General features: G+C 43.5%; 1 protein-coding gene across 4 annotated transcripts in view; it reads left to right on the plus strand.

Annotated features, from left to right (window-relative positions):
• shank2b (SH3 and multiple ankyrin repeat domains 2b) overlaps window positions 1–13,769 on the plus strand; it is a 312,524-nt gene extending 298,755 nt beyond the window's left edge. For all 4 annotated transcript variants that reach the window (XM_076886830.1, XM_076886835.1, XM_076886831.1 and 1 more), the window contains one exon: window positions 6,913–13,769. In XM_076886830.1, coding sequence (XP_076742945.1) covers window positions 6,913–7,453 — 541 coding nt within the window. In that variant the 3' untranslated portion in view covers window positions 7,454–13,769. The remainder of the gene's footprint in view (window positions 1–6,912) is intronic.
• The last annotated feature ends 255 nt before the right edge of the window (window positions 13,770–14,024 follow it).

A 14,024-nucleotide genomic window follows, 5' to 3' on the forward strand; every position in this document is an offset into this window, starting at 1 on the left:
CGCCAAAGTCAGTGAGTTATTTGTAACTGCTTTTCAATCGTCGCACCGATGCATTTGTTTCTCGTGTCAGCTTAAACCCTGCTCTGTTGTATACACCAGGGTCTCTGATTATCTGCCTGCATTGCCTGCGTTACTTAGTGTGGTGGAGAAGGCTGCCAAGCGCCGCAGCAGAATATACGGTTGTAGGCAGCTAGAGAGCGCCTCGTCATCTGAAGAAGCCCGAGGAGGGTGAAGGTGCTCCTGTTTCTGTGACCGTCAAACAGATGGCAACAGAAATGCACAGAACATGGCCTAGATTCACACATGCTCTCCCTCTGTCACTGCATCCTTTGCTCTCTCGCTCATTCTTGTGCACACTCTACAGCTCTCTCCCTCTCTCGGTTTTCTGTCTTCTCTGGTATGTTGGAATCAGCCAAAGAAGCGGTGATAACATCAGATTTTCTTCTCTGGATATTTGTACTTCTCTCTCTCCTGGTCTCCCAGATTAAATGTGCGTTGGTTGTGCCTGTGGACGAAACGGTTGCCTAGTAACCGCCTGATGAGAGCAGCCTTGAGGCCTGCAGTGATGTCAGTTTGAGTCGGGGGAGGGGTGCAGATTTATATGCGAGCGTGTGCGTGCATGTGTGTAAGAGAGAGATGGAGCAAGAGATGGCAGGCCTAACCCTCGGCAGAGTTCAGCATCATCTCACGCAGGTCACGTGCTGCGCTGCTTTTGTAGGCCATCCTTACGTAACCCGTGTCAGTCTGTGTGTGAGAGCGCGTATTAAAGGCTTCTATAAAAGGCTTCTGTGCATGGCAGTGAGCGCGACCCTGTATGCACGAGCCGGTGTGTGCTAGAAAGACGAAGGGTGTCATGCGATGCGTGGGCGTGGTGAAGGTGAGGTCTCCCACCACCGATATCAATAGCACTGCATCATCTTGTACCAAAGTCACTCAGCTGATGGGAAGCAAGCACTGTCCCTGTGCTCAGCAGAGGCCACGTGTTCGTGGTGCTTATGTGTGGGGGAGAAATGCAGAGTGTAAGATTTGTATTTGGCTGGATTGAGTGATCGTTGGGCAAACAGGTCACAGACATTCAGGTTACATTAACTTACATTAGTTAATATAACCTGAACATCTGCATTTCTATAGTGCTTCTCTGGGCCCAGCCACATTACTTTGTTCACAAATATTCATACAGAAATTTATTCAATCCACACAGGACTTCATCTACTTTGCATTCACATCTACAGCCAGTTACGATCCACCAAACAACCTAACACTGATGTCTTTGGACTGTAAGTGCCTGGTGTAATGTTTCAGCCACATGCCTACAGCAGGGGGGGCAACTCCAGGTCTTGAGTGCCGGTTAGATGTGTCCTTGATCCAACACAGCTGATTCAAATGGCTAAATGACCTCCAGAGGCCTGGTAATGAACTAATCATTTGATTCAGGTGTGTTGACCCAGGGTGAGATCTAAAACCTGCAGGACACCGGCCCTCGAGGCCTGGAGTTGGACACCCCTGGCCTACAGGCTCAGGGTGAGGTTTCTTCAATGCACGATTTCTCTGTGTCATGTTTAGGGAGTGATCACTGTTCTACCTTTTTTCCAACAATAGAGTAAATACCTTAGCTTCCATATGGTTGTCAGTTACTTGGCTGGACTTGGCTTAACAATGCCTCTGTATGGAATTTAGACCTATTTAGTGCCCCCAAATTCTACCCATGATGGAGCTATTGGGACTTGTGACAGGAAGTGTGATGTCCGGCTTTCTCAGAATATAAAATTCATAACTTAATCTGGACTATATAAATCGTGGATGGCTCCCGAGGTTATGCAATCCACAGTACTTTGCTACACAGCAGAGCGCTGTGCTCGGCTTTTCATGTGCTACTCTTTGTAGCTGCAAGAAATGGAATTAAGGTCAGCGAAGCTAAAGAAGACCCTGCGCTAATCAGCCTTAATAGCCAATTACATGCTTTTCACATCAGTTTAACACCTGCAACAAAAAGTCTTTCACAGATGATAGAAGAGCAATTAGAGAAACACTGGGAAGGCTTCGAATGAAGTATTTTTAACCTTTCAGTGGAGTAAAACCTGTTTCTAAAACATGTGGTGTTCTCCCATGTTCTTCTTTTGTCTTTCATGTGTGCAGTTTTCTCTGTGGTCAACATGGTGTCCTCTGTTTCCATCTCATCCATCCAACATGCGCTGTGATAAAGTGAAAGTTTTATTTACTAAGAAGCAGGGAAGCAGCACTTTAACTTTGGCCTAGTTCCATTTTGGCAGAAGGACCCCCTTAGTCTACTTCACTTCCCCTCGGGCCTTTCCATATGCTACAAGTAGGAAAGAACAATATCTAGGCTACACATAGCACAGAGAAATTGATGGGAAAAGTCCGTCTGACAGGGCAGAGGTCAGATTTGGACTGCTTTCTGCCTCCTGGCGCAGTTTCTCAGTGCAGTCAGTCAGTGTGCGCACAAACTGTGTGTTGACAATTCAATCAATCTATTAGCAGAGGACTCAACTGGAAACTGAATCCTCAGGGGAAACTGAATTAAGGTATGATGGTTCTGTATGGATTGATGTGTGTTTGTGTGCTGTGGTGGTGAGGTGTGGGGGTGGGGGGTGTCTCACTGCTCCACAGTCCAGCATGGCCGTCACAACCCTCCATCTGGAGCCTCAGGTAATGTGTGATGGTGATGCTTCTTACTCATTCAGATTTACACAGCACACACTTGTGTGTGTTTGTTTTTGGTTGTTGTGATGTCGGGTTACTTAATAACTGGCTCGGTTGAACGGTGACATAAGGATTTTCTTCAGAATATACATTCCCACTGCACCACATCTTGCGTGTGATTCTCAGCTCCTTGTAATCAGTGCAGCTCTGCTCGCTGCAGCTTCACGGCTACACTGGCCTCACCTCAGCTGTCAGTCTCTCCAACAGCAAAGATCATTCCTGATGTAATTCCACCTCCACCTTGAACTCATCAGTCACTTCTGTCACCATTATCTCACTGTCCTCATGTCCTGCAAGACCTTCACGTACTTCTATGACTTCCTCTTGGAGTGCCACAGCTCCTCTCTTGACACCCTATCGTATGCTTTCTCTAGATCCACATAGTTCTCTGTCAACACTCTCAAAGCAAACATTACATCTGCAGTGCTTATTTTCAGCTGGAAGCCGCACTACTGCTCACTGACCCTCACCTTCTTCTCAGCCTAGCTTCAACCATTCCAGAAAGTTCATTCTGTTCATCTGGACGCAGCGTTTTCAGTGAGAGGAATCTTTAATTACTCCTTCACACGACTTCTTCGGTCTCAGCTGACAGCAGGTTTCTTCAACAGCACATTTGCATAATGACCAAAACTTACACCAATAACCAAGAGTGCGCCATGAGCTCAGTTTCATCAGTTTTAATAGGCAAATTGTCATGGCCACTGATTACTGGTCACGGCAGTTTGCATATTAACAATACCATTCCCACTTCAGGAGCATCAGCCAGCTGTTGCTTCAGGTAGCTAAATTTTCTTCCAGTTTATTGTGGATGAAAATCAAGTCTTAGAATCTACCACAATTCACTGATTGCATCAACTAAATGGATAACCTCATCAGGTTTACTATGTAGGAAGTAAAAGATGTCAGAGTAGTAGGGTCTCATGTGAAAGGCCCAGTCACAAGGAGGCATACGTCGGTATATTCCTAGTGGCAGACCCAAGCGAGGCCAAATGCTGAGGGTTTCTTCAGGACAGGCGTCCAGCACGAAGTCTTGGCCAAATCAAAGATGTGGATCAATGACTGCCTTCAGTAACCAGGGTGCCAGTGAAGCTGTTTTTAAATTGTTTTTTTCTTTGTTTGTTTTTCTCTTCAGTACAGGAACAATAAAATTGCTTTTGTTCATTCAAATTAGCACAACAGGGGAAAAAGTGGCAACAATGAACACACCAATTCAAAGCAGGCTGAGAGAATCAGCCAATCCATCGCCTACTTTTTGTGCAAAAATGAGGGCTTTTGTTGCACGTCTAAGACACTGGTACACAGCTGTGTGACAGTCTTACATCGTTTTTCCCACAGCATTATTCAGGCTCTGCACAGACGTGAAGCAGAAAGTTGAGCAGAAAGGGTCGCATTTTCTGTCATGTATATATGCTGTGTGAGTAGTGAATGCTCATATTAAACATATACATATATATAACGAGGCCAGTAAATGTACAAATGATCCCTGTGAATGAAAAGCTCCGGCTTCAGACGTAGAGGATATGATACGATTATCTCAGGCACGGAGCTCTGGGTGAGCACAGAAGCCTACCACTGTTATCCACGCAGCAACGATCACTTCACATCTGTCCTGTTTGTACAGTTTCTATCTTATGCTGTTATTTTTGTGTATTTTGCTCAATGACTCTTGTATGGTGCTGTTTAGTTTTTAAGGTGAGTTTGCTGATAAATTCTTTGACACTGGCTGTTTGCCAGGGTTAAGATTTATTCAGCGACCATAACCAGACCAGCTGGCTAACAGAAGTCTAGGAATGCTCCTATATGCTGCTATATCAGCGGCCCCCAACCTTTTTTGCGCCACGGACCGGTTTATGCCCGACAATATTTTCATGGACCGGCCTTTAAGGTGTCGCGGATAAATACAACAAAATAAAACTAGTACCGGTACCGAAAAAAAGAAGATTTATTCATAACACACATGAAAAGACCCAGGAAAACAGAGTTAATGATAAAAACGATAACAAAATAAAAACCCTGAAAACTATACATTTCACACCTGAGCCTCAACTCTAGTCCCTTTATTACGAGATCGGGAAAATGAGGAAACATGAGAACCGTTTGGAATGAACCCACATATGTATGTTCGTTTTACTTAAATCACTTTGGAAAACACTATCTAACGTCATTAAAGTGCTGGCTAAGGTTAGGGCTGGAATACAAGGCTGGAACGTGTAAACCGCGGGAGCGTCATTCTATTGGATTTCATCCATAAACCGGCGCGTAGCATAAGAACGCAGAAGGTCACCTTGGGACTTGACAAATCGTTGGTATATTACGCCTCGGGAGGGCGCGGGGTTTGATACACACACAGTGGGATGCGTTCTTTGTTTTTGGTCATTTGATGGAATTTGGTGACGATAAGAAAGACACCGCAGACTGTGTAAAGACCTTCTTGCACTTTTCTCAGCTGTGAGTTGTCAATTTATACTGCAACTTTCTGTAAAGTAAAGTTTAGCAATTCTCAAGCCAAGACTGAAAACATGGTACAAATGTGAGCTATAGTGTATCATGATCCCATCTTCCAGTACTGTGACAGCCGGGATTATTACTAGGATAATGAGGTCTACGCTTATTCAACTATGTGCTTTAAATAAAGCCACAACACCAAGAAGAATTAGCATTAAGCTTCCCTGTTTCAATTTCCTGTGACTGTTTTGGAGCACAGTGTCTGAAACTAACAAGTTGAAATGTTTGTGCCTCTTTCAGAGGAAATTTGATTAATATTTCTTTGCTGACAGTGTACATTTTTCAGGTCGAAAAGGCAACTTCATTATTCTATTATTTTAGCTTCTCTCATGCTGTAATAGCTATAAAAAGATGAGAGTGGCTAACCTTTCCCCTCCTCACATTGTTGTGGTAGACATCCATCCATTAAGAGCCAATGGGTGGTGTGAACACTGCCGGCTTCCCTCGGGCTGCGGCACTCTCAGCATGCAGCATCTTTTTCTGAATGCTGAAGCCTGCACTCACTCGTTATTAAAGCTGCTATACTAATTATGTCATAATCATGTGATAAGCCATTGCACATACATATTAAGAGGCCTAGAAAATCCTTTCTGCAATGAGGAATGAAGGCTGTATGGGCTTTTTTGGTTGAATGAAATTACTTGAGTTCTTAAAAAATGAATTTCAGCCAAAAGAAATGTTATTCGAAGATCCCAAATTTAATGCAAAAGTGAGAATAATCCATTAGCTGTAAGCAGCCTTCAGCTGGTCATCGGGACCTGTTCCAGCTTACATGTGGTGAGCTTACCGGTCCAGCTCATACCCACAACTATGGTGTATTTACTATTAGTTTCACTTCAGCTTCTCTTTATTTTCTTAATGCTTTACTAAATACTCGTTAAATCATCAGAGATACGCAGTTTAAAGAGAAATGCATTACTGATGTACTTTTAATATTTCTGCATTAAATCATTTTCAGAAGAAGAAAATCTGGATTTTTCACCTGATCTTAATGATCACATCTTGTGCTCATATTACAATAATGGTGTGTTAGTTCAAAGATACACTAACAAGTTCATAGTAGCTAACTAAATAACCAGAGAACTGGAAAATGGCCTCAGACTTTGTGTACCTGCTGTTTGCATATGGTGCCACCTTGTGGTCTTTTGGAGTATTGCACTATTCCACTATTTGCAAGTCTTTAGTGACTGAAAAGTATGCCGTTGAAGAATTGCTTTGAGTCATTGCTCAGTCAGTTTTGCAGCATGAGCGCCAGCAGTCACAGTGTAACCAGGCCTTCCTGGCCTCGAGGATAATAAGTGTTTTGCACTTTGTGGTAAACTCTCCCTTCATGGAGTCTCTACACTGCAGACTGTGACAGTGATACGCCTGCATCCTCAAGGGTCCTGACCTACCTTCATGTTGCAAAGTGGTTTTTCTTAATCTGTGATACTTTGAGCCTTTGCTGTTAGCTTCTGTTAGCAACCTGTGGCAACCACATGTTATTGTAAACGTAGAACTGGACTGAATAGAGTCTGACTAAGATCTAATCCAGGTTTTAAATTATGATTTCAGTTGCACATTTATTGCACGTTTCCTTAAAGTGCCAAAGAAATGCAAAGTGTTTGCTGTGTTATTTATGTCAGGCTTTTATGTTGGCTCAGTCTGACCCGAACTAACCGCTCATCTCTTCTTTGTCCCTCTTAGGCCTCCTACCGATGACTCAGGAATGCGTAACAATGCTGCCGCCGCTACCACCCTCACCTCCACCCCTCCCAGCAGTCTCCCATCCCAGACGCACCCCTGCAGCCCTCCAGACTCGGCGTCCTCCCTCACCCCCTGCTCTTCACTGCCTCCCTCTGTGTCGCCCACCCTCACAGATGTCTTCGGCCTGCCAACCCCACCTTTGGGCAGCGGCGGCGGCTACAGCCTGAGCTCCTCGTGTGGCGGCAGCGGGAGCTCGCGCTCTCCATCTCCACTTACGCTGATGCAGGCCGTGGCAGCCTCAGGCAAGCCTTTCGCCTCCAAACCCATGGAGCTGTGGAGCAAGCACGACGTGGCGGACTGGCTGGAGAGTCTCAACCTGGGGGAGCACAGGGACGCTTTCCTGGACAATGAGATCGAGGGTGCTCATCTGCCCTCGCTGCAGAAGGAGGACCTGATAGACCTGGGCGTGACAAGAGTGGGCCACCGCATGAACATTGAGAGGGCCCTCAAGCTGCTGCAGGACAGACAAGCCCCGAGGTGACGGGCTGGCGACGTGTGGAGTCAGGGCCAAGGAGAGGGAGGTGGCACGAATCACTTTTACCAATCTCTTCATCAGACATAATCTCAAGACGTGGAACCGGGTGGAAGTTTTGTCCAAGCTGATGCTGCCTCTTGCTGTGTATGTCTCCTCCCATCCTCCGCTGTCGGCCTCATCTCAGTGCTCCAGTGTTGTTCGCCCTCTTCCTGCTTCCCACTGTCCTGAGCATCAGGGGATCATGGGATGTTTGGGGGAACTGCAGGGGGAGAAAGAAGAGAATAGCTGCTATGTCAAATCAAGGCGAGAGAAAGGAGGACAGTATGTGGGACTGTAAAGAAAACAACATATTCTGGAAACACTGGGAAAAAACACTTGTCTGGAAGTTTCTTCACACAAAGACTCGTGGTCACCTGACTGCTTTGGATACTCAAGACTTTTTCCATACACCCCGGTGTGGGTGCATGAAAACCCAGCTGAGCTGGTCGTTGCTCCTTTTCTATCTTTGCTAGAGTTTGTTCAGAGAATATTTCTTCACTAGAGTCCTACCGGAGTTATATTTCTGGGTGCATCTAAGGTTGTAGAGAACAATTTGAGATAGACTTCATTTTTGTTCTTTTTTGTTCTTTTTTGCTTTTCACCTGTTTGTGTCAAAACAACAGCATTTGCTGACATGTTTAACTAATACTAAACCATATCCACACACACACACACACACACACACTTTCTGCACAGTGCCACAAGCTGACGAATGAGATTTCACACAGTCTTTACATCCTGAGCACTTACACACGTGTAGTTACTGCGATGGCCTTCTTCCCTGACAAAGATCAAAGTGTGGAGAGGGGTGGTCACCAGAGGAGGAGCTGCGCCCGAGCTGGGTCCGTGAAGTCCTGCGGCAGTCCGCACCTGCTCGGTGTCCACCTCGTGACTCAAGAAAAACCAAGGTGAGGATGCAAGATGGACGTACAGATGTTGGAACAGGAAAATGGTTGTGCCAGCTTCGCTGAGAGTGCGTCCTTCTCCTCTCTCGGTTTTTCCTTTCCTACTTCTGTGTGCATGTGTGTGTGTTAATAGTTCACCCAAAATATCATTAAGGTCCATTTAACTATTTCTATGAATCTGCTATATAGGGCACTTATAGGGAAACGAAAAGTGTTACTTTTTGTATTTTTACCATCAAATCTTCTTCACTTACAGCAGGTCGGCACCTGCCCACAGTATGGCCCACAGTAACGCTAACGTACCAGACACCCTGTGTGTAAGTGGTAGAACAGAGTGGTTATTACACTGTGTGTTTCTAGCATTCGTGCATTATTTTGGGAAATCCACTTACTCGCTTTCTTGCTGTGAAATAGAAAGATCGATATCGCTCTCTTACTGGTCGCTGAGAGCTGGAGTGAAATGCAAAACATCCGTCCACCTGTTTTATGCTCACTTTCAATGAGAGCAGAAGATATGACACATCGATACGCATAAACACGCATTTATTCAAACAAAGGAAAACTATCAACCAACAAATGTAAGGTGGTCTAAACCTTACTAAGCTTCCACTGTGTGGGATGATGAGAAGATGGTCAAGTTTTTCACATGAGTTTGACTTTCAACTGGAACTTTGTCATTTCAAGAGAGAGACTGTCTTTCACAAACTAGTACCAACTACTCGGCTTTGCTACTTTGATAAATGTACTGCAGATAGTGCTGACAGGATTCTTACACTGGATCCAAGCTAGGAGACATCATCCTGTAGTTTGTTTATATACATTTCCCTTGTTTTTCCTGGTCCTTAGCAGGATATAACACCGGACAGCAGTAATGCACCTACAGGCTGTTTGCATCGTTAAATCACAAAAATGAGAGAAGGCCACCAGAGGCCTGTACTGTGCAGCAGGATTTTAGGCCATCCAAGTAACTTCTGGGTTAACTCTTGGTTTTCTGTAGTGCAAAGGTGGTTGACATCATACTGGGGTACATCGCTATGGTAACTTACGATGTCCACCTAAGTCATTGGCTACTGACCAATCAATTCTCCAGAAAATAGCAGGATCCCTCTGACCTCTACAGGCAGAGTAGGAGGGACTAAAGTCTTTCAGCAGTGCCTAATGTCTCTGCGCTTCCCTGATGATTATCAGAAATAAATATAGATTTGTAGATATTACTTTATAATTGAATGTTTTATCCGTCAGCTGCATCCTAAAACAGGACACCTACACTGTACTTGCTGTCCTCATATGACATCTCTGCACACATTAAGCCTTTGAACTGTTTTTATATTTAATCTGTCAAACCCCTTAAACAGCACTGAGTCTGCAGCTGAAAGAATAAAAACTAAAACTGTCAGGAGAAGGCTACAGATTGTAGATTCTCTGCTGGGGAAACACATTTTACATGTGCAGCTTGTTAAGCTGGACCTACAACCACAGAATGAAGCGTAAACTTTCCCATTGTCCCCCGAATGTGCGCATATAAATTTGGTGATTTAGAAAACGTGTAAAATGTTGTTATACTTGATTCTGATCTGCTGCGAGATATCTTTTGCAGCTACTGGGATGAAGATCGCCCAACAAGAGCACCTGTTCAACCAGTCAGATTCATTTCTCCTTTATCAGGCTGTGGGCAGTAACATTTAATGTTTAAATGACTCCTGTTTAACGTTTCAGATCTTTAAAGTGCACCTTAAAAACAAACAGCAGCATGGAGAGAGCATTCAGGAATAATATAAATGTTGCAGCTGTGTGCGAGAAATCACCAGATTCATGCTTTGTAGCACTGCTGTCCCATCTTATTTGCAGCAATGTTGCATTTGCTGTTAGATTTTTATCATCATCTGATTGGTGTGGGTGACACTCACAGGGATCGTTTTGTGTGGAAGAAGACTCATATATGACCAGTGAAATGCTCCTTTCAGATTGGTCAAATGCTGCCAACACCACTCCTTTCATATACCCGTGCTGATGAAACCCTAAATTAGTTTTGGGAGTTGATAACCAGCTTTGAGTGACCACTTATCCTTATTGCTAATGTTAGGATGAGTGAATCCACATAATGGAAAGTTGGTTGTGTAGAACTTGCTGTGGTACAGGACCCAGGTGTTCTAACTCAGTACCAGATACTGGACTGGTAAATCATCTGTCTGGTAAAGTGTTTGCTTTATGAGACAGACATGCTGGAAGCATTACGCTTAATCCAAAGATTAAGTAAATGGTAAATGGACTGGTTCTAGCGCTTTTCTACTCATCTGAGCACTCAAAGTGCTTTACACAACTTGTGCATTCACCCAAGCACACCTTTCTAAGATGTGCGTGAATGTATAGCTAACATTCACACACTCACATGGATGCATCGGAGAGCAATTTGCCAAGGATATTTGGCATGTAGACTAGGGGAAGCCAGGAATCGAACCACCAACCTTCCGATCAGTGGATGACCTGCTCTACCTCCTGAGCTACAGCCACTCACGTCAGTTACTAGTGAATATCAGTATTTTTACTTTAAATGTCAGTCCTATTTAGAGCACACACGTGTTTCTAGATCACTGAAGGATCATTTTTTCTGTATTATAAAACAAAAAAGGTTTCGTACATATCGGACAAAACATACACGGACACAACACGTTAGTATCCAATAATAATCGGTTGGAATATCACGTGATTCCGTGTAGAAAAGGACACTCATTTAGAAACAATGTTTCTCTTTTACAACTGCATTTACAGCTTTAGAAGGTGTAGACAGTAAAAAGTCAAACTCAGGTACACTAACTAAATTGCTCAGTTGAAGAATGCATTGACTTATAGAAGTAGGTAAAACTGAGATGTTCATGCAGTTCTCTGTGCAAAGAGTGCAAAGTAGGTTAGCTTAGCATCGAGTCGAGCCACAGGTTGTGAAAAGATTTGTTGGTGAGGACCTTTATCTTGTCTTTGATTATTGAGGTGGATATTTCTCCCTGAGCTCGACTCACAGACAGAAGACTGGTGCAGATTTTCTTCCTGGAAGAAAGAAGTGTGTGTATTTCCCAAAATACTGAGCTGCTTAAGGTTCTCACTGGATGGCGTTTTGTTGCGTTTGAATCCAGTGTGAAATCCTTTACAAACATTCTTTTGTTTACTTTTGAACTTTTACATGTTTGAATATACCAGAATGCTTTAAGCAAACTAACGTTTAAGAACTTCAGTTCAGTGATTGGTATTTCAAAAGCTACGATAAGTAACATTTTTATGGAGCAAAAAAGAATCATTGAAACATTTTGTATGCTGTTTTTTGCTTATGAGGAAAATAATAATAAACTGTGTGCATTTGGTTAACTTGAGTTCAAATCTGACCAGATTCAAAATGGAAAAACTGGAACAGTCCTTCGTGGTGGCAAGCAGCACTAAAGCAAACTAATAGTCACAGACTCTGAAAGCAGACTCTTTGTCTTTAGGGCGTAACAGGACACTTTCTTCTAAACGTCCTTAACTGCAAGCTGGAGTCAGATGTCATCGAATCACGCTGAACCATTTTCGAGCTTTGGGTTTTACATAATTATGTGTTCACATTGCCGTCTCCTACATTCTAACCACTGTGCAAGAAACGGAGAATAATCACTTGACCAAGCCAGCACGCGGTCATCAGTGTGAGCCCGGCGTGAGAGCAGACAGGGATAGAAAACTGCTGCTCGATTCGAGTCCCATAGTTTCACCGCAGCAGAGGCAGGATTCAGACCGAGGATCCAGTTTAAACCCAAGTCAGACGGTGCGTTTGCCAGCAGTGATAACGGGTTAGTCGGAAGTAGAAGTGCAGTATGCGCTGTCGTGTATATAAGAGTGTTTAAATGGATTAAAATGTCTATTAGATTATATGTATAGATCTATTCAGATGTTTAGAAGAAAAAAATTCTAAGAAGATAGATTTATTGTTGTCAGAGCTGACCTGATGACCTAAGCACTGGTCTCATTTGCCCCGTCATCATCTGTAACCAGCTCGCCCCCCTCCGCCCTCCACCTCCGTCAGTCACACAGCTCCGTAGATAGAAGGCGCTCTCTCCAAGTAGATTTTTTCAGAGCACTCTTAGATAGAGCGTTGATATGTGCTTGACAGTAAGCAGTGTCTGGAAATATATCTGGTTTTCTTCTGCCCTTATTTGCGTTCATGTCGCACTCCACAGCTTCACGTAGGCGCTGCTTTTTGAGGTGACAAATGAAACATACACAAGTTCTGTGTTCTGTGAACATTAGCCGTACGGAGGCCGGCACGGGACAATGCTGCTACAATCCTGTTCCTGTTTGAACTTCTTTTCAAAACACGTACAGTGGCGTGCCAGGCGGGGTAGAAAAGCACAGTATTTTTAAAGATTTGTATAGAGTTCTATGAAATTTTATAGAGGTTACCTGAACAAAAACTGTTCAACACTGATGTGTGGATTGCCAAACAGAAATACCATATATACGTAGATGCGATGTGGATATTATTAAACTTATGGGTTATGTAAGAAGCAATATTTATTCTAACTGAATCTCCTTGGTTGTGTTTTCTTTTGCCATTTTAAAGTTACATATCATGATGCAATCACTTGTCAGTGTTTTATTAAGCGTTGCCTAAAATAGATGCACTCTCTACTGCAGTAGTAATACTTTGGCCAATCAAGTGACCACTGAACCCAGGCTTTGAAATCCCCGAGTCTGGGTTTTTTGTTAAAAAACACAAAAGTTACATTTCTAAAAGTATATCTGCAGGCCATGTTGATAGGAAACTATATGAAACGTATATATATATATGTGTGTATGTATACATACAGAGATCCACCAAAAAGATGTGCGGTGCCTGTTGATCCCTTCCTGTGGATCAGTGGGTCACTCAGCACTTTTATCTGTGGACATGTAGAGCTGAGTAGATGTAGTAATAATCTTTAAAGAGCATCACCGTAGCGTGGCGTTTCACCGGGCCGTGTTCACCACAGGCATGGCTCACTAACCCACTTCCACTCCCCGTCAAAACACTGCTCCCACTCTTTCATTGTCCAACATTTGGGTAACTTTTTCTTTTTTTTCTTTTCTTTTTGATCAATTAAGTTCTGTTTTTTTTTCCATGAATAGATTTTACTCATTGATTAAGTCTTCATAGAGGCTAAGATGTTTTCGGTAATTTGTGCAAAGACTTGTGTTCATGTTTTCTATGTTGCTGTAATTTTGTGCTATTAAATCATCATAGAGTCAACTAATTACTGAAATGAAAAGAGAGAGAATTTTCCTGTAACTGCACTCTTCCTTCCCCCTCCCCCCTCAATTCCTCAAAACTTCTTGTATGGCAACCAAAATTCACTGTAAGAAATAAATATAATATTGCACTACTGTATCCCTCTCAGTCCTTATAGTACAGGCCTGGTGCGTGGGTCTAAGTGTCTGTGTGTCAGCTAAGAAGCAGCCAGCCACACCTGAGGTAGTCGGTCTGTGGGGATGAACTAAATTCCATCATCTGGAATAACAGGAAGCATCTTTTCTTTATTACGCAGACGCTGAATGCTCATATAACTGCGTTTTGTTGTCCTGCTTTGTACGTTCCACAATTACGGTCTCTTTGTTTTTGGTATGTTGGCTGAGAA

Source organism: Maylandia zebra, linkage group LG1 (assembly GCF_041146795.1).
Source record: "Maylandia zebra isolate NMK-2024a linkage group LG1, Mzebra_GT3a, whole genome shotgun sequence".
NCBI classification, from domain to species: Eukaryota; Metazoa; Chordata; class Actinopteri; order Cichliformes; family Cichlidae; genus Maylandia; species Maylandia zebra.